This window comes from Muscardinus avellanarius (genome assembly GCF_963383645.1).
Source record: "Muscardinus avellanarius genome assembly, chromosome: 7".
NCBI classification, from domain to species: Eukaryota; Metazoa; Chordata; class Mammalia; order Rodentia; family Gliridae; genus Muscardinus; species Muscardinus avellanarius.
In genome coordinates, this window is record NC_137793.1 from 67,920,715 (window position 1) to 67,941,856 (window position 21,142).

At 38.0% G+C, this 21,142-nt stretch overlaps 1 protein-coding gene across 1 annotated transcript in view; it reads left to right on the forward strand.

Annotated features, from left to right (window-relative positions):
* TAF1A (TATA-box binding protein associated factor, RNA polymerase I subunit A) overlaps positions 1 to 21,142 on the forward strand; it is a gene marked incomplete at both ends in the record, with an annotated part of 38,132 nt that overhangs the window by 15,689 nt on the left and 1,301 nt on the right. Inside the window, 5 exons of the mRNA XM_080698705.1 lie at positions 205 to 363; positions 9,502 to 9,568; positions 10,568 to 10,691; positions 13,054 to 13,208; positions 15,029 to 15,152. Of these exons, the coding sequence (XP_080554831.1) occupies positions 205 to 363; positions 9,502 to 9,568; positions 10,568 to 10,691; positions 13,054 to 13,208; positions 15,029 to 15,152 (629 nt within the window). The remainder of the gene's footprint in view (positions 1 to 204; positions 364 to 9,501; positions 9,569 to 10,567; positions 10,692 to 13,053; positions 13,209 to 15,028; positions 15,153 to 21,142) is intronic.

A 21,142-nucleotide genomic window follows, 5' to 3' on the forward strand; every position in this document is an offset into this window, starting at 1 on the left:
GGTAGGCCTTTGTCTTAAGTCATCTTCTTACATAGCTGTAACATATGCTAGTAGAAGCAAAAATTAGTATTGCTGTGAGTCCCTCTACAGTAGTATTTGTCAGTTTTGTCATTTTTTTTTGTGCCCAACAATATAGCTGTGTATTATCTTTTGTATAGCTCTTTTACACAATTCACCTAAGGTGTTATGATTTATTTTATATAGATGCTGGAATTCTATGGTGATCAAGATGAAGCCCGAAAGTTACTCACCAATTATGCATATGATGAAAAGTTTCCATCAAATCCGAATGCCCATATCTACTTATACAACTTTCTAAAGAGAGAGAAGGCCCCTAGAGCAAAACTGATAAGCGTGCTTAAGGTATAGACCTTTATTTCAATATTTGGACGGGATTGGGGGTCTGTATTAAAACATCTCTAGTCATTGCTTTCCAGTTTTCATGTTATACCACCCGTGGAAAATGACAGGATAGGAACAGTCACTGAGGTAAACAGAAAGGTGTCTTGCCGAGTTGCCGAGACTGGGCTCGAACCTGCGACCCTCCTGCCTCAGCCTCCCTGGTACTTGGTACTGGGATATAGGCCTGCTCCACCACACCTGACTATTTGAATACATACATACAGCCATGAAACCATTGTGATAATGATGATACAGAGAATTTCTGTCACCTTCAAAAGTTCCTGATGCAAGGCGTGGTGGTGCACACTTAAAATCTCAGCATTCGGGAGGTGAAGACCAGAGGATTGCGGTTCGCGGACAGCCTTAGCTACTTAGTGAGGCCCTTCACAACTCAGTGAGAACCTGTTTCAAAATAAAGAATAAAAAAATAGGGCTATGGATGTAGCCAGAGGTACAATAGCCCTGGGTTCCATCCCTGGTACTACCAAAAAAAAAAAGGTCCCTGATATCCTTACATAACCAATCTACCCATATATTCCTGTCTCTGGCAGATAAATCACTGAATTACTGGTCTGCTTTTTTTCTTTTTTGATCTCTTCTGGAATTTATGTGAAGTAATCTAACAGTTATATGTTACTTTTTTGGTCTGGCTTCATTTGTTCAGCATGTTTCTTAGTTTCTTCCATGCTCTTGTGTGTATTCATTTATTACTGCTGAGTAGTATTCCATTTTTATACATTGACTATTTAGTGGACATTTGACTTAGTTTTTTACTTTCCAACTATTTTGAATAATGCTGCTGAGAGCATTTCATGTATAAATCTTTGTGTGCACATATATTCTCTTTTTTTTTTTTTTTTTTTTTGGTTAGCTTCCTAAAAGTAGAATCTCTAGGTAAGAAAAGTATATGTTTAAATTCTTAAAGTGCCCAGCTATTTTCTGAAGTGAATGTACCATTGACATTGAAATTTTCACCCTCTACATTTAAAAATTAGGTTTTTTTTTCTGGTACTGAGGGTAGATCCCAGGGGTTTTTCTACCTTCAGGCTACACGCCCAGACCTATTTTATACTTCATTTGGAAACAGGGTCTCACTAAGTTGCTGGGAGCCTCCCGCAGTAGCTGAGGCTGGCTTTGAACCTGTGCAATTCTCCTGTTTCAGCCTCCTAAGTGCTGGGATTACAAGCATGCGCCACCACGCCCAGCTAAAATGAAGTTTTTGTACCTCCTTGCCAGCATTTGATATTGTAGATTTTTTAAAAAATTTTATCATTTTAGTGGATACACAGGAGTATCTTATGGTGGCTTTTATTTGCCTTTTTCAAATGACTGTTGAGCATCTTTTAATATCTACTGGCCATTCCTATGTTTTAAGTGTCAGTTCAAATATTTCCTTGGGGTTTTTGGGGGGAGGGCAGTTATTTGTCATCTGATTTGGAAGATTTTATATAATTTGGGTACAGTTTTTTTTTTTTATTAGATGTATGGGCTGGGAATATTTTTCCCTGATTGTTTTCTTACCTTTTTTTTTTTTTTTTCCTTTTTTTCTGTTTGTTACTGGGGTTTGGATCCAGGGCTTTGAGCATGCTAAGCATTGCTCTACCACTGAGCTATCCGCCCCCCCCTCCGTGTTTTCAAGTTTATTTTTTTGTTTAAATATATTTTTATTGGTCCATTGCAATCTTCTATTACAGTGAAGTTCAGAGTGATGGGGACATATATGCATAGAGCCAGCACTTGCTAGTGTCGCTGAGAAAGAAGAAATTTCCAATTTTGATACAATTTTTATTTTATGCATTCTTTTATCACGAGTACTTTTGTACCTGCCTACTGCAAGCTAATGAACATTTTCTTCTGTTTTTTTTTCTCAAAGTGCTATGTAGTTTTATGCTAAAGTCCATTATAGATTCTAAGTTAATATTTTTATATAATGTAAGGTGTAAGTATCAGGGTTAATTTTTATCACATTATTGTTCCAGCACTATTTATTGAAAAGACCACCCTTCCCTCATTGGTAATTTTGAAGAAAAAATTGGCCTATATGGTCTCTGTTGTGTTCTAGTTATATATATTTTTATCCTTATAACAATACCATGATTATGGTAACTTTATAAAAAGTCTTGGATTCATATCACGCATTTTTCTATTTCTTTTTTTATTGTTCATGAATTTGTATTTTAATAAAAGTAATTCTGTCAAAATGCAATAGGAGTTTTTTATCTACATTTTTCTATTTTCAAAATTGTTTTTAGCATTTTTAGGTTCTTTGACATTCCATATACATATTAAAAATAGCTAGTCTAGAGGTGGGCGTGGTCGCGCACACTTGTAATCCCAGTACTTGGGAGGCTGGAACAAGGATTGCACAGGTTTGAAACCAGCCTCAGCTACTTAGTGAGGCTCTCAGCAACATAGTGAGACTCTGTTTCCAAATAAAATATAAAATTGGTCTGGGAGGGTAGCCCAGAGGTAGGTCCCTAGGTTCCATCCTAGTACCCCCCCCCACAAAGCTATTTTATTGCACTAGATAAGACAGTGCTGAAATTTTTATTTATAGATCAGTTTTGAGACAGTTGACATTTTTTTGTCTTTTTAAATTTAGGGACATGAAAATAAATGAATAATGAATTGTTTAAATTATTATCGTACATGTGTTTAATAAATTATTAGAGTATATACATATGCACATATCTGGACCTCAGTGATCTACTCTTACTGAATAAATTGTCATCACCTTTCAGGGTTAGAATTGACATCTCAACAGTGTTAAGGTTTCCAAACTGTGAACTACTCAGGTCTTTAATTTCTCTTTGAAGTTTTTATAGCTGTTAGTGAATATATTTTGTTAAATTTATTCCTAAGGATTTCATGTTTGGGGTGCGTGTGTGTGTGTGTGTGTGTGTGTGTGTGTGTGTGTGTGTGTGTGTTTTGTACAGGGGATTCAACTCAGGGACATTCTACTTCTGAGTTACACTCCCAGTCCTATTTTTTATTCTTTATTTTGAAACAGGGTTTCACTAAGTTGCGGAGGTCCTTACTAAGTAGCTGAGGTTTGCCACAAACCCAGATTCTGCTGTCTTAGCTTCCCAAGTACTGGGATTACAAGTGTGTACCACCACAACCGGCTAGGTTTTTTATAGTACACAATATTACTCAAAAAATATTTTTTTAAAAAAGGTAGACTTTAATAGCTATTTTTATTACCAGGTTAAGTCATGCAGTTACAAAGTAGTTAGGAATTTCTGAAAGTTACTATTGTTTAAATAATATAAGTGCTCATTCTTGTGTAAATAATTCTCAGTACTTCATTGGGACACTACTGTTCTAAAGGTCCTGGCCCCAAAATTCCCCTAACTGGACCCTTAACTCCAGGTTGTTTCAGTCTGTTGTTCCTGAAGCTCAGTGCACAGTGCAAAGCCTCTAAAAGGAGAGGGCACATGGCCAGGCTGAGCTCAGCCACCAGCAGCTCTCTGAAGCAGCAAGGCAGGGCTGCCAGTAGATTTATTCTGGGACACTACTCAAACTATGGGCTAGACAGTACAACAAATTTTATTATTATTTGACACTGGGGATTGAAATCAGGAGCATTCTACTTCTAAGTTATACCCTCAGTCCTTTTTAATTTTTGTTTTTTTTGAAACAAGATCTTTTGCTAGGTTGCTGAGACTCTCATTAAGTTGCTAAGGCTAGTTTTGAACCTGATCTTTCTGTTTCAGCCTCCCAAGTACTGGGTTACAGGCATGCACCACCATGCCTGACTCATAATGGATCTTTAAAAGGCAGGAACAATTAATTAACATGATAATGAAGTTCTTATATTCTTTGGACTATGTTTCATAATTGTAGTTAGTAAATTCTGATAGTCTTAACAGCAACAACAACAAAATAACCTCTATCATATTTGGGTATGAAGACAGATATCCTCTGAGCCTTTTGTTTTTGCTGAACATGAATATATGACTGATACTGTTATAGATGATATTGTTATATATTAAAAAATACTGGCTTTCCTCATGTATTATATTTACATGTATTCCCTGCTTGAGTCAAGGTTAGGCTTGTTAAATGATTAAAGGCAATTTTATTACAGCAGCAGGTACTTATTTTATTCTAGTAGAATAAAATGTATGAGAGAGACAGCCTTTATTTTTGTTTGCAACTCATAAAACTGAGTTATTTTGCTGATGTAAAATACCAATAACTCACTTGAGGATCATGCCACTTACTGAAGATGCCATAAACCTGCTTTTACAAGTGCCAAAGCTATCGCACATCCTAGGCTCATTCAGAGCAAGTGGGTAGTGACTGACTGCCTTAACTGCTTTTTCTGGCAACGGCTGACTGTTGGGAAAGCCCTAGAGCAGGTGGCACAGCCAGGCAGAAGAGGCTTTTTATTTAAAGGTAGAATACCTAATGGCTCTTGGTGTAGGTGATTTCCACCTTCACACTCATTGGCTGTCGGGAATCCAGCCCAACAGCTGGCGGGGCTTGGCGAGATGATGAGTACCTACGACTTGAACACAAACCCACAAGCCGGGAGTCAAGTCAAGCAAGATCTCCTTTATTTCTCTCCAAGCAGTCCTTTATGTAGCACCAAGCCACGAGGGGAATTTCCATGAGAAATAGCCTAGCCTATCCGGGATAAAGATCACTAGCACGTAGTTTACAGCCAATCCCAGGCCAGTACATGAGCCATTCATGTGTGTGGAAAGCTCCTTTAAAGGTAGAAAGGGAAAAACCCGCTCAGTCTCCCCACCCATAATGAATAGGGAAACCACGCCTTCCTAGCTTCCTCCAGGCGCCATCTTTGCCCCTTTTTTTGCTGAATCACTTAAAGTTTTGCCTTAGGCCATAGGCCGCTCAGGCCGAATCTCCATAGGCGCAGTATGGACACACCCCATCAATTGGCTTGTACATGTTTTCCCCTAACCTTAATTTCTTTCTTAAGAGGTTGATTCGGATTGATGTAAGAACAGTGTCCATTACCTAATGCATCATGAGAAAGATCTCTGTGGGTACATGAATCTTGTGATAGGTCTACAGAAATGACAGGTGAGAGTGGTGAGGAAGTTGACAGTGATCATCTAGGTGAAAGTCACACCAGCTTTGTTGTACTCAAAAAATTTTATAATGCTAAAATATATATAAAAATTTTACCTTTTTCTGTGTGTATGTGGTGTTGGAGAATGAACTGAGGGCCATACATGTTAGCTGTATTTGAGTGTATGATTTAGTGGTATTAATGAAACGGTTTTGTGTGGTGTCACCACTGTCGTATTTCCTGAACTTGATTTCATCGCCCCAAAGTGATATTCTATATCCATCAAGCAGTAACTTCCCATTACTCCCTTCCCTTAGTCCCTGGAATCTATTATACTATCTCTATGATTTTTCTTGTTCCTAGATATCTCATAAGTGGAATCATACAGTATCGGGCCTTTTATGCTTTTTAAATTCCACATAGCATAATGTTAACAGGATTCAAACATATTATAGCTTATATTGGAATTTTGTTTGTTTTGTGGTTCTGGGATGGAATCCAGGGGGTCTTCTACCTCTGGTCTACACTTCCAGACCTATATTTTATTTGGAAACAGGGTCTCACTAAGTTGCCAAAAACCTCACTAAGTAGCTGAGGCTGGCTTCAAACTAGTGTGATCCTCCTGTCTCAGCCTCTCAAGTACTGGGATTACAAGCATGTACCACCACACCCGGCTAATTTTTCCCTCCTTTTTTTTTTTTTGGTGGTGGTACTGGGGTTCCTGGAAACCCTTCTACCTCCGGGTTACACTCCCAGATCTATTTTATATTTTTATTTGGAAACAGGGTCTCTGAAGCCAGCAAGTCTGGCTTTGAACCTGTGCGATCCTCCTGTCTCTGCCTCCCAAGTGCGGGGATTACAAGCATGTGCCACCACGCCGACTTTTTTCCCTCCTTTTAAAAATGGATACAGTCTGCTTTTCTCATTCATCTGTTGATTAGACATTTGGTTTGTGTACAGTACTTGACTATAATAAAAATGCTGTTGTGAGGATTGATGTGTAGGTATTAATATTGAGTCCCTACTTTTAGCTCATATACCCAGGGGTAGAATTGCTGTATAATATGGTAGTTCTTAACTTTTTTTATTTTTTTGTACCTTTTTTTTTTCTACTGGGAATTGAACCCAGGGCCTTGAAGAATTTTGAAACAAGATTTCAGTAAGTTTCCTGGGCTGGTCTCAAATTTGTGTTCATCTTGCTTTGGCCTCCTGAGTAGCCAGGATTACAGGTGTGTTCCAACAGGACTGGCTTTTGTTTAACTTTGAGGAGCATCAAACTGTTTTCTGCAGCAGCTGTGTACTATTTTGTATTCCCACTAGCTAGCAGTGTGTGAGAGTTCAGTTTTTCCACATTCTTGGCAACTCTTATTTTCTTCTTTCCATTTTGATAATAATATCCTAGCAGCAGTGTATCCATTTCTTAGTAGCATGTAATATCTCATTATATTTTTGATTTGTGTTTCTCTAATGGCTAGTGATGTTAGAGCATCTTTTCAAAGTCTGTTTATTGGCTGTTTGTTTTTCATCTTTGTAGAAATGTCTATTCAAGTCCTTTGTGCTTTTTTGAATTGGCTTGTTTGGGTTTTGTTGCTTAATTGTGGGAATTCTTTTCTTTTTTTCCATGCTTGGGATGAACCCAGGGCCTCTGACATGCCTCATGACCTTATGCTTATGCTTCTTGAACCTAGGGCTTCATGACCTCTACCATGAAGATACACCCTTGGCCTCGATAGGAGTTATTTATGTATTTAGTGGTCAGCTGAGAATTTATTCTTGTTATAGACAAGAGAGATGTAGAAAAATGCTCTTTTTCCTTTTTAGTATAGGTAACTAAGAACTCAGCAAATAGGCATAATGGAAGATTGGACTTAGTAAAAAGCAGAGGATTAATATAATGCAGAGAAAATTATCAGGTAAAAGCACAGAGAGCAAAAAGGGTGAAAAGCACAGAAAACATATTCAAGGACTTGGTGAGAAGGCTTGATGTGTGTCATTGGAGTCTCAGGGTGAAGGCAGAATGGGGAAAACAAACAGATAAATAAAAAGAAAAACAGCATTTTAAGAGCTAATGGCTAATAATTTCCCAAAATTGATGCATAATTTCTATAGCCCTGGTAATGTTATTTGATTTGGGTGTTGGTTACTTAGTGTGTTAGACTTCGTGAACATTTATTGAATGTCGTGCATGGTTTGTATACCTTTTAAGTGCATTTATTTAAATGAAAAGTTTAAAAAATCTTAAGTGAATTAAGCCATATGCAGAATTCCTTAAAACATGAAAATAATGTGACATTGGTAGGAACCAAGGTTTTTCCTTTGTGGTACTAGTGATGAAACCCAGGGATAGTTTACCTCCTGGGTAAACTCCAAGCCCTATTTTTCTTTCTTTTATTCTTTTTTCTCTTTCTTTTTCTTTCTCTCTCTCTCTTTCTTTTCTCTTTCTTTCTTTCTTTCTTTCTTTCTTTCTTTCTTTCTTTCTTTCTTTCTTTCTTTCTTTCTTTCTTTCTTTCTTTCTGTGGTGCTGGGGATTGAATTCAGGGGCATTCTACTCCGAGCTATACTCCCAACCCTTATTTTTTATTCTTTGTTTGGAAACAGGATCTCACTAAGTTGCAGAGGGCCTCACTAAATAGCTGAGGCTGGCAGGAGAACCTGGATCCTCCTATCTCAGTCTACAAGTACTGAGAATTACAAGCGTGCACCACCATGCCTGGCATCCTATTTTTTTATTCTTTATTTTGAAACAGGGTCTCACTGAGTTGTGGGATACTTTTCGAAGTAGCTGAGGCTGGCCATGAACTTCCCATCCTTCTGTCTCAGCCTCCCAAGTACTGGGATTACAAGTGTGTGCTACCACGCTTGGCTTGGGAACAAGTTTTAATAATATTCTCTGATATTAGTATTTTGATCTTTATTATTGATCTTAATTGATTGATCTTTTTTATGAAGCATTAAGAGGCACTAACATAATTTACTTTTCATTTTGTTGGAGATTATATTTGTGTGTACTGTCAAAATTCTCCAGAAAGTGAACAGAATGAATTAATTTTTAATATTAGATGTGTTTAAAAATAATCTTTCTGTAAATCTTGTTTTTTGCATGCTTATAAAAAGTCTTTCATATTCTTAAAGAGGAAAACCTTAAAATTTTCTCTTTTTGTGTAAAAGGATTGGTAAGAAACTTATATACTATCAGTGTACTGTGTTTCTAAGTATAATCTCTAAAATTCCTACTCCTGCCTTTTTGAGTTTTCATTTTATATAAATATTCTGTGATCTCTTCTAATTAAAGAAATATTTTCTGTTATGTCTGTTTTGGTCATGGCCTCTGAAAAATAAGTTTTTAAGTGAGGAAAGCAATATAGTTGTGTATAAGGTGCAAATAAATTTCCATCTATTTCTTGTTATGTTAGTAGAACTTTGTTTTTTTTTTTTTTTTTTTTTTTTTTTTTGCAGTACTGGGGATTGAACCTGGGAGCATTCTACCTCTGAGATACACCTTCAGCCCTATTTTTCATTCTTTATTTTGAAACATGTTCTCACTTAAGTTGCAGAGGACCTTACTAAATAGCTGAGGCTTGAATTTGAGATCCTCCTGTCTCAGCCTCCCAAGTACTAGGATTACAAGTATGCACCACAGCATCCGACTAATATGACTAATTATCCTATCATCTCAGCAGATTAAAAAAAAAAAGAGCCGGGCATGGTGGCGCACACTTGTATTCCCCACGCTTGGGAAGTGGAGACAGGAGGATTGCGCAGGCTCGTGGCTTAAGAGACCCTGTTTCCAAATAAAAATATAAAATAGGTCTGGGAGTGTAGTCCAGAAAAGGATTCCATTCCCAGTATCACAAAAAAAAAAAAAAAAAAAGAAAAAGAGTCTACCTTTACAGAGAACACCTTTCTATATCCAAGTTAAAACTGGATAAAAGCAAATTATCTTTTAAGTCCTTGATTCACTTACTGAGACCATATTAACCGATAAGAGCTTTATTTGAAAGTAAGCTGAAAATTGAGGAATGTCTTAACGGTATGTAAATTACAAATTTTTTTTTCAGATTTTGTATCAGATTATACCATCTCATAAACTGATGTTAGAATTCCATATGTTACTTAGAAAATCAGGTAAATAGTTTTTGTTTTACTCCTCTTTGTCTGTACAGATAAGCTATAGTCTAGGGATCGGCAGACTACGGCCCAGGGAGCAACCCCCCGCCTCTGCCTATTTTTATAATTCAAGTTTGATTTGAGCCCATTTTTTATGTATCTTTCTATGGCTGCTTTTGCACTCTAGTTATTACAATTATTATTATTATTATCATTATTATTATTATTATTATTATTAATTATTATTATACTGGGGATTAAACAAAAGGATGTTCAATCTCTGAGCTACACCCCCAGCCCTGTTTTATTTTTTATTTTGAAATAGGGTCTCACTATGTTGCTGAGGGCCTCACTAAATTGCTGAGGCTGGCTTTTCTTGAACCTGAGTTCCTCTGGTCTCAGCCTCCCAAGTACTAGGATTACAGACATGTGCCACCACATTCTCACTATAATTAATACAACTTATAGAGACTTGTATGGCTCCTAGAACTTAAAATATTTACTATCGTGCACATTACAGAAAAAGCTTACTTCTCCCCCTGTGCCCCCTCTATAGAGCATTTGATAGAAGTTAGCAAAAGAGAAATGGCTTCAATTTATATAATTCGCCTCATTTTAATGCCCACTGGGCATCAGCTCAGCATAGAACAGGCTTCTTCTCAGAAGATCAGTCCCGGAAGCCCAGTTGGGACAAATGACTGGGAGAAGGGCTATATCAAAGGTGCCAAACTAGGGCAGATTCTCTAATGTTCTTAGTAGTGTATTAACTGAGGGTATAACTCATAGGGGTCAGATTTACCATCTTGACCTCATTAGCATGTACTATATTATTGAATTCTTCAGCTTCATCCTAGAATATGAGTATAATGAAGTTTTATACTGTTAACCAAACCAGAAGCCTTATAATTCAGTAATATTTTATCAACTGTGTATATATATATATATATATATATATCTTTTTAGCATAGTGCACTTCTTTAGTGCCTTCTGTAAACTGAATTGTTATAAAAATTGCAGAACAAGAAGAACACCACAGACTTGCATTGGAAGTATTATTTGGAGTCTTGGATTTTGCTGGATGCACTAAGAACATAACTGCTTGGAAATATTTGGCAAAGTATCTTAGACAGATCTTAATGGAGTAAGTAGGAAACAACATTTATTTCTGGATCATCATAATATTTCTCTATGTTTTAGCTAGTATCTTTTTTGATTTTTAAAGTGTTTTTATGTTTTGGGATATCTTGAACTGTGTCTTGTTTTTTTTTCTTTCTTTTTGAGTATATTAGAAGCTTGGAAATACAAAGACATGGATAACATAGAAAAATATTGTGCAGATATTTTGTACTATAAAAATAACTATTATCTTTGTAAGTCTGTTGTCAGCTTGCTATCTAAGCTGAACCTCTGATCATAATATTAGTGCCACATTGAATAAAAGGAGCGACTCTTATCATTTTTATTTTAATTTTCATTCTTATCATTTTATTTTGTGTGTGAGAAGAAAGGATATCACAAAGTTAAGTTACACACACACACACACACACACACACACACACACACACACCATTTTAGTTGGTTAGGGCACCAATGTCAGTAAAAACTTGTTTTAGGCTTCTGAACTTACTTGACCCTAGAGAGAAAAGTGCTGATTATAAAGTGATCTTGGTGTATGTTTCTTAGTCTATTTGGGCTGCTATAATAAAACAGCATATACTGGGTGGCTTTTACATGACAGAAATTTATTCTTACACATTCTGGAGGACAGGAAGTCAAACACAAAAGCTTCCATGTCTGATAGAAAGCAGCTTCTAGATTTATAAAGGGTACTTTCTTGCTGTGTCCCCACATGGTGGGAGGGAGCAAGACAGCTGTCTGGGGCTTCTGTTACAAAGGCGCTAATCCTATTCATGACTAATCTCATGTCCCAGCCTTTCACCACTGATACCATCAGTGATAAGGTTTTAACATAAAATTGAGGTGGAGGTAGGGAACATTTACACCATAGTAGTGTGATTTATTGGCACAATCAATGTAAAACCATTTTCCAAGTGTAATATAATGTTTAAACCCCTACAGGCCATTGGGTTCTTGAAGGCTAAGAAAGGTACTGTTTGTTTTTTATCTCTCTAGAAGTTACACCATGTAGGTGCTATAAAGTATTTACTTAAGTTAAAATTATTGATGAACAGTTAGTATTGCCTTGGGTCGGCTGTCAAACCCATGTATTGATCTTGGTAGGGTTTAATTTTAGGTAAGGTTTTCAAGTAACTTTTAAGTAATTATGATAATTAACAGAAACTGCAAGGGGCTTTATGTGAAAGCTGCTATACCACTGGACTAGTTTAAATAATAATGCCCTGAAATAGGTACTTTTTTTGTGTGGTATGGGGATGGAACCCAGGGGCTTTTCTACTTCTGGGCTATACTCCTAGATCTATTTTGGGGGAGGGGTGGTACTGGGGTTTCTGGATACCCTTATACCTCTAGGCTACACTCCCAGGCCTATTTTATATTTTTATTTGGATACAGGGTCTCAAGCCAGCGAGGCTGGCTTTGAACCTGTGAGATCCTCTTGTCTCCGCCTTCCAAGCGTGGGGATTACAAGCCTATGCCACCACGCCCGGCTTTTATTTTTTCTGTACTGAAGATGGAACCCAGGGGCATTATACCTCCAAGCTATACCCTCAGCCCTGTTTTTTATTCTTTATTTTGAAACAGGATCTCACTGAGTTGCAGAGGACCTCACTAACCAGACCTATTTTATATTTTATTTGGAAACTGGGTCTCACTAAGTTGCTAAGAGCCTCACTAAGTAGCTGAGGCTGGCTTTGAACCTGTGCGGTCCTCCTGTCTCAGCCTCCCAAGCGCTGGGATTACAAGCATGCGCCACCACACCCAGCCTGAAATAGGTACCATTTTTATCCTCAAGGAATTTGAAGCTCAGGGAGGTTGAGCAACTTGCCCAGGATCACATAATTAACAAATGGAAGATACAAGATTTAAATCCAGAATTTTAACTTCAGAGTATATCCTCTTATCCACTGTGCTATGATAAACTGGATATTTAGTTAAATGGAAAATGGGATATGAATATCGAAGAGAATAAAATGGGATTTGCTTTCCTGCTGTTGCTGATTGTGTGCTCTGCCATGACCATAGTTATTGTTTGTCTGGAAACATCTTCCTAGTCATCTTTCCACAGATTCTAGCTAAGGTTAGATTCTTTTTTGTTTTGTTTTGTTTTTTTTTTTTTTGGTGTTACTGGGGTTCCTGAAAACCCTTCTACTTCTGGGCTACACTCCCAGACCTATTTTATATTTTTTTATTTGGAAACAGGGTCTCCTAAGCCAGCACGGCTGGCTTCAAACCTGTGCGATCCTCCTGTATCTGCCTCCCAAGCGCAGGGATTACAAGCGTGCGCCACCATGCCAGGCTAAGGTTAGATTCTGATAAGATTTGTCTCTGTCACTGACCTTGCTTTTGACATTTTTCTTTTCTAGGAATCATCTTGCTTGGGTTCAAGAAGAGTGGAACTCCAGGAAAAATTGGTGGCCCACCTTTCATTTCAGCTACTTTTGGGCAAAGAGTGATTGGAAGGAAGATAAAAATTTGGCTTATGAGAAAGCTTTTGTAGCTGGAATACTGTTAGGAAAAGGTACATGTTTTTGTTTTCTTTTTATTCTGACAACTTTTGGCTGATTTTGAGATTGCAGAGTATGACCATTTATTCATCTTAAGAGTTTACTTAATGTGGTGCCTGAGGATTCCAGATGATCAAGAAATAGCTGCTAAAAGGAGGAATGAATCCTGAGTTGGGAAGAGGTGATGTGCCTTTAAGGACGGGTCCCATAGAATAGCAACAGCAACTTCATGTTGTTGATTCTGATTGGTTTTCCATCACTTAGGGAGAGAAAATGATTCTTCCTTACAGCAGCAGATAAGTAAATATAATGTGAAGCTATTAAAGAACAATGAGGTCATTAAAGGACACTTTATACTTTTAAGAAAGTAGACAGTCTCTAAGTTTTCTACACAGCAAGGCCAAATAGTCATTTATTGTGAAAACAGTCTGCATCATTTATCTGAATACCCCTTACTAACACTCAAGTCAGAGCACTAGATTAGAAACACAAGTCAGCACTTAAGTTCCAGCTATTCAGGAGACTGAGGCAAGGAGGATCACTTGAGTTAAGAAGTTTAAGACCAGCCTGGGAAACTTAGTAAGACCCTGTCTGAATATATCCCACACACCCCCTCACACACATACAAGAAAAACCAACCTCCCCTTCTTCTAAATTATTTTAGTGGCACTGCAGGCATCACTGCTTCCTAGCTAATAGAATAATATTAGCAATTGACATACTATTTTCAGGAGTAATAAAGTGATTTATGTAGGTATGGTGTATAACCTAGCAGCTTCCCAGAGAAAATTTACAAGTTGAGACAATAATGAAGTTAATTTTTCATATGTGATCCATGGTCTAATTTATCACATTTAACAATATTTTAATATCAAGCTTACATTTTTCTTAAATTCATTTCTTTGAAATATCTGACCAATGGTCCCCTTTGCATTTTAAGACTGAAGAGCAGGTAGGACTTCTAAAGAGCACTAGAGACTTTTGTCAGAGCTACACATTCTCCACCCACTGCTTGCTAGAAGGCTAGAATGGCCGGGTATGGTGGCGCACGCTTGTAATCCCTGCGCTTGGGAGGCAGAGACAGGAGGATCGTGCAGGTTCGAAGCCAGCCATGCTGGCTTAAGAGACCCTGTTTCCAAATAAAAATATAAAAAAAAAAATAGGTGTCTGGGAGAAGGCTAGAATGAGTAAATAATGTTTGATTCTTCCAACTTATGATTCTTCTAATTCTTCAGAACGTGATTTTCTGTGGAGAATTTCTAATTGTGATAGATGCCACTTTGGCTGATTTGGAAATTACTGAGAGGGAAGCAGTAATTTGCTTTTGGAGAAGTCTTGGGAAGAGCAGGAAACAAACTAAAGTATATGCTGTGTGTGTGTGTGTGTGTGTGTGTGTGTGTGTGTGTGTGTGTGTGTGTGTTACTGGGGATTGAATCCAGAGGCATTCTATCTCTGAACAATACTCCCAGCCCTTTTTTATTATTTGTTTTGAAACAGGGTCTCATTAAGTTGCTGAAGCTGTTCTCGAACCTGTGTTCTTCCTGTGTCAGCCTCTCAAGTACTGAGATGACAAGCATGAGTGACCACATCCAGCAAACTATATATTTTAATTGTGATGGAGCAGAGGCATTTTCACATGTAGGGAATAATAATTTTGTTGGTGAGAACTTTTAGATTTTGCTTAGGCCATATTGGTATAGATAACAGAAATGAATGTGTTTTCATAGTCATTAGTTTGCTAGAGTTGAAAGAAAATTTAAACATTTTAGACGTGTTCTTAAAATTTTTAATACTAAGTATTAAAACTTTTTCTTTATTTTGTTTAATTTTTTAGGTTGTAGATATTTTCGGTATATTATGCAACAAGATCATCAAGTCTTAAGGAAGAAAATTAAGCGGATCAAGAAATCAGTGAAAAAATACAGTATTGTAAATCCAGGAGTCTCCATTTCACAATTGTAACTATGGAATTGAGTAGATTGTAACTGAATGTATTTATTTATTATTTGTTTTTTATTATGGCACTGGGTTTGAACCTAGGGGCATTCTACCTCTGTGCTTCATCCTCAGTTGTATTTTATTCCTTATTTGGAAACAGGATCTTGCTAGGTTAATAAGAGTCTCACTATTTATTGAGGCTGGCTTTGAACCTGTGATCCTTCTATCTGAGCTTTCCAAGTACTAGGATTATAAGTATGTGCCACCATGTCCAGTTGATATTTTAAGAAGGTTGTTTATATGACTTTAAAAATTATTTTTGTATTTTTATGTTTTCTTTTACTGTGTTATAACTAAAAAAAAGTCACTGCCTTTGTTCTTTGTAAATATGTATACGTATGTTTTTTCTTTTCGTAAAGTTAAGTGGGGTTATTTTTAAAGGAATAAATTCTTCAAACAAAAAATATTTGTTTAATTAGAGAATACAGCTCTTTAATAGTTACTGTTTATAGGTAACTTACGTCAGGCTGTTGTGAAATAAAATACAACTATTGGTGCTGCAGAATGATTATTTTTATTTGTTTGATACCAGAGATTGAACCCAGAGGCATTCAACTCTGAGCTGTACCCCTAGTTTCTCCTCCTCTTAAAAAAAATTTTTGTTTTTGCAGTATTGGGGATTGCCCCAGGTCATTCTATCTCCGAGCTATACCCCCAACCCTATTTTTTATTCTTTATTTTTAAACAGGTTCTCACTAAGTTGTGGAGGGCCTCACTTTGTAGGTGAGGCTGGCTTTGAACATGTGATCCTCTTGTCTCAGCCTCCTGAGTACTAGAATTATAAGCATGTGCCACCACACCTGGCCTCCCTCTCCCTTTTAAAGTTTTGTTTTGATACTGGGTCTCCCTAGATGGCTGATGGGTTTGCTAAGTTGCTAAGGCTAGTCTAGAACCTGTGATCCTTCTGTCTCAGCCTGCCAGAACTTGTCATGCAGTACTGTGCCTGGCTCCAAAATGAATATATTCTTAATGTAGATTCTAACTGACCTACCCATGTTAGGTTTATCACTATGAAGAAAACTATTAGTGATGGGTTCTATGAGGAACAGAACAGGAGAGATGGATTTAGAAGAGGACTCTTTTCTTTTTTGGTTCAGACATGGCAGTGGGGATAAATGACCTTATGCCAGAGGGCCCTTTGACCCTGGAGGACTGATATGCATCAGAGAGGTATAGGAAGCTGGCTGCTTTTAGCTGGCATTGCTCTAACTTTAAAAAGCATCTAGGTTTGTTACTTGACACAGCAACTCAAGACATGCTTTAGAACACAGGAGTCATCTCTTTTCTTCTCTTGGAAACTGGAATACAGTAGTGGGCAGCTGCACAGTGGAGTGCCAATCAGTGAAGTCGTGTCCTGGACTTACATAGTAAGCCTGGTGGGACACCTTGGCCAGAACCAGTGCCTTCTTTCCAGGAATATGAGCTGTGCTCTGTAATATAACTGTTAGAGTAAGTACTTCTTTAAAAATATCTTGGCTTTTATGCATTTAGTCTTTAGATAACTAGTAATTGAGTTCTGTGAAAGCTTACTGACTTCTAAGTAGGCCTAGTTAGCTGGCAAACCACATATATTCCCCATTGGTTTATAGTCTTACTAATTATAAATCATCTGTGAGAAAATTTGGGACAAATTATGCTTTGTGAATTATATATGTGTATATCAATAAATATGTATGATACATCTATATATTTATATGTCACTAAATATGTGTGTATATACTTTGTACTGTGGATTGAACCCAGAGGCATTCACCCCAGCCTGATTTTATTTTTTTTAAATGTTGAAACAGTCTTGCTAAGTTGCTGAGGCTGGTCTCCAACCTGTGATCCTCCTGTCTCAGCCTCCCAAGTACTGGGATTATAGGTGTGTGCCACCACATCCAGCTAATAATTTATATTTTAACATTATTTCACACTTTGTTTAAAGATCTATCAACAAATAACCAACCTAATGCACCCATAAAACAAGTGTTCCACAGAGCCAAAACAAACAACCCCCCCCCCAAAAAAAAACAGGTTTAAGCTATCACATGAATAGGGCTGGCTTCTCTTATGGTAGTGGATGATTGGGTTGTGTAAGAGTTTTCTATAAGAACAACACTGGAGGAATGAAATTCCCAGATGATGTGGACAGATTCTCAACGCATGGGCCATAGTTTCCAGGGGATCCATTCACTGAAACTTTTGGTCAGAAGCTATAAAATAAGATTTATGGGTTCTCCTCCTGAGCTCTGGGAGAATGGAGGGAAGGTTGAGAGTTGTGTGGATGTGGTTTGGTTTTCATATGAAGCGTACTTTCCTAGAATGGTTACATCATGTTCATATCTGACCTTGCAGATATGATTGATTCAACACCTGTGGGAATTATTTTAGGTCCACAGAAGTTAAGTTCCATGAATAATAACAATAACCAGAATTTATCAGAAGTTTGGGCTTTACATTTCATCACCACCCCATTTCTGTGAATTATCCCTGTCTTAGCAAGAAGGCGAGTTAGGGTCCTTGGAGATGAAGTAACTTGCCAAGTTCATAGCTGACACCAGCACACTACTTTCAACCAGGTGGTTCTGAAGATCACGTTCAGGTACTATCCGTTGTCTCCCAGTTGAGTCAAGTTTTACTATAAGAGCACTGAGCTGGGTAGTCAGGAAGAAAATAGACAGGATTTGTAATCCAGAGGCCATCAGGTCAAGCAAAGCCTAACCTCACTCTCCCAGGCTGTGGTTAGGTTCCCTTTTCTGTGTCCCCATGGGTCCCTACACAGCCTGTAGGCAAAGGCAGAGAGAGTTCATCTCCAAGCCACAAAATGCAAAGATGGCTAGCAACCACCAGCAGCTTGGAGAGAGGCCTGGAACCAATTCTTCCTTGCAATTCAGAAAGAACCATCCTGCCAACATCTTGATCTCAAACTTTGAACTGAGACAATAAGTTTGCTAGGTAAGCCATCCAGTTTGTGGTACTTTGTTATGGCAACCCTGATTCAAAACAAAAAGTTACATTTGCTTCAAAAGTGGGAGCTAAGGAGCCAGGTCTGGTGGCCCATGCTTGTAATCCCAGTATTCGGGAGGCTGAGACGGGAGGATCGCAGGTTTGTGGCCAGCTTCAAGTACTCAGACCTTCTGCAATTTAGTGAGACCCTGTTTCAAGAAGATAAAAGAGTAAAAAATAGGACTGGGGGTGTAGTTTGAAGGTAGAATGCCCCTGGATTTGATCCCCTGTACCACAAAAAAGGAGGTACAGTGATTTTATTTATTTATTTAGCGGCTCTGAGGATAGAACCCAGAAGCATTCTACCTCTGAGCTACACCCCAGCCCTATTTTTAGTCTTTATTTTGAAACAGGGTCTCATTGAGTTGCAAAAGGCCTCACTAAGTAGTAGCTGAGGTTGTCCACGAACCCAGATCCTCTTGTCTCAGCCTCCCAAAAGCTGGGATTATAAGTGTGTGTCACCATGCCCAGCTGAGGTACAGTGATTTTAGACTTGCTCTGGCTTATCGTTCCAGACTTGTATCTTGAGGTCACCCAACTGTCAGAATTTGTTCTGATCTTTTCCACCTCTACTTTATGTAAAAACCCCTTTTAGCTTTCAGCTCCATTGAAGATTTTCTTCCTTCCAGTCTGACGTCATTTCTCTTTCCTTGGATTCTTAATGGCAATTTGTTCCTCCCTTACTATTACCTTAATATAATCTGCCTTGTATTATTTAGACATTATCCTCAGAGCACAAGCACCTTGAAATTTTGTTTTATATATCAGTTTTCATATATATATATATATATATATATATATATATATATATATATATTCAGTACTTTTTTCTTTTTTTTGTGGTGGTACTGGAGGTTGAGTACAGGGGCATTCTGTCTCTGAGCCACACCCCTAGTCCTGTTTTACTTTTTTTTTTGTGTGTGTGTGTGTGTGTGTGTGTGTGTGTGTGTGTGTGTGTGAAACAGGGTCTCATTAAGTTTTTGAAGCTGCCCTCAAATCTGTGATTCTCCTGTCTCAGTCTCCCAAGTACTGGGATTACAGGTGTGTGTCACCAAGCCCCAGTTTCCTTTAAACACTTCCAGCATAGTACTTTGCCCATAATAATATATATTTACTGAATTGATACTGAGCATCTATTGTAAAATTATTATTTAATTATTGTATCATCACGTGTTATGGAATTATATTTGAAATGTTCAATAGTCTCACCTGAAATGTAACATTTTAATCAGAAGCTCATGCAACTGCTATGCCATGACCCAGCTGACCTTTCCCTGGCAATCTTGCAAGGAATTTGCCCCAAACGATAAGATTTTTATGTTTTTCATGGCAAAAGAGAAACTGAGACATAAATGTTATTGGAAAAAAACGGAAAAACTCAGCCTCTACATAGAGAGAGCACTCATTCTTGTGTAGCCCAGGATGGTTACCTCTGTTTCTGAGGCCATGAAAGCTGTGAATTCATGGGCTGAAGTAAGGTCAAGTGTTACTCAATTCTAAGGCCTCTCGAGCAATGACACGATCCAGACCTCTGAGCAAACAACCCAGTGGAAATTGTGCAGTTATCAGCGAATCACAGATGCAATTCAAAATTAAAAATTTTACATTTTGAAAAGCAGGGGCTGGGAGCATAGCCCAGTGGGAGAGAGTTGCTCAGCATTTGTGAGGTTCCCTGGATTCATTCTGTAGCACCACAAAAAGTTTTAAAAAGGAGCTAGGTAGGGTATTGAATAGTACAAATAAGAAAGCAGGTCGCTGTTGACAGTCATTCCAACTTTCCCCCCAGTGGAGGGTACTGGGGAATGAATCTGAGGGAATTCTACCTCAGATCTACACTCCAGTTTTTATTTTGTTTTGAAATAGGGTCTTACTAGATTGCTGAGAATCTTCCTGTGTTGCTGAAGCTGAACTTGAACCTGTTCTCCTCCTGTCTCAGCCTTCCAAGTGCTATGATTATGTATTTTTGAATGCTGTTTGGGCTATTTTAGTGGAGAGCATTGCTAGTACAGACCAGTTTGAGGCTCATGGTTCCTGATGGCTCAAGGTTTCTGATGACATCCTGGCAAAGGCCACTCTGGAGCTGAGTGGGAGAGCCAGATGGGGTGCCTCTGGAGTGTCGTGTTAGGACCTAGAAGAAACTTGGGATTTCACCTATATTTTGAAGGGGAAATTTTGCCAATTAAGGAAATTTCAGGGCAGACTGGAAGCATGGGAAATACTGAGAAGAGTGACCTTAGTTTCAAATATCCCCATGGACCTATATCCCTATGTACACTTCTTTTGGGGGCTGCGTGAGTTCAAGACTCCATGCTCTTCATCTGCTGGGTCAAGAAATATTTACTAAAGGCTTGCTATGTGCAAGGGGAGACATGTACAAAGCAAAATACATATTTTTGCAGTACTGAGGATTGAACCCAGGGGCATCTACCTCTGAACTATACCCCCAGCCCTATTTTTTATCCTTTTTTATTTTTTTAATTTTAATTTTTTACAAGTGGAACATATTGAAAGTGGTGTACATTTAGATTCTGCTTCATGTCCTTCCCCTTCCATTTCCCTTTTCCTCTCCCAATAGAGAGTGTCCAGGTTAACCATGTTGTATTTATGCTGTTACACATATTTGTATGTAGCGCCTGAATTGAACAACCTCAGCTTTCTTCCTCTCCTATCTTTCCAATCAAGCTTTTCTGAGATTTCCCCTCCATCATCTGGAGTCCCTCTGGTATTACCACTACTCCCTAGCTTGGGCATATTAGAGAAAACATATGTCCCTTCTCTTTCTGTGCTTGACTAATCTCACTTAACATAATGTTTTCTAGTTCCTTCCATCTTCTTGCAAACACTGTTATTTTATTCTTCTTTATAGCTGAATAAAAAAAGCCGGACATGTTGCATGCTTGTAATCCCCGCACTTGGGAGGCGGAGACATGAGGATCATGCAGGTTTGAAGCCAGCCGTGCTG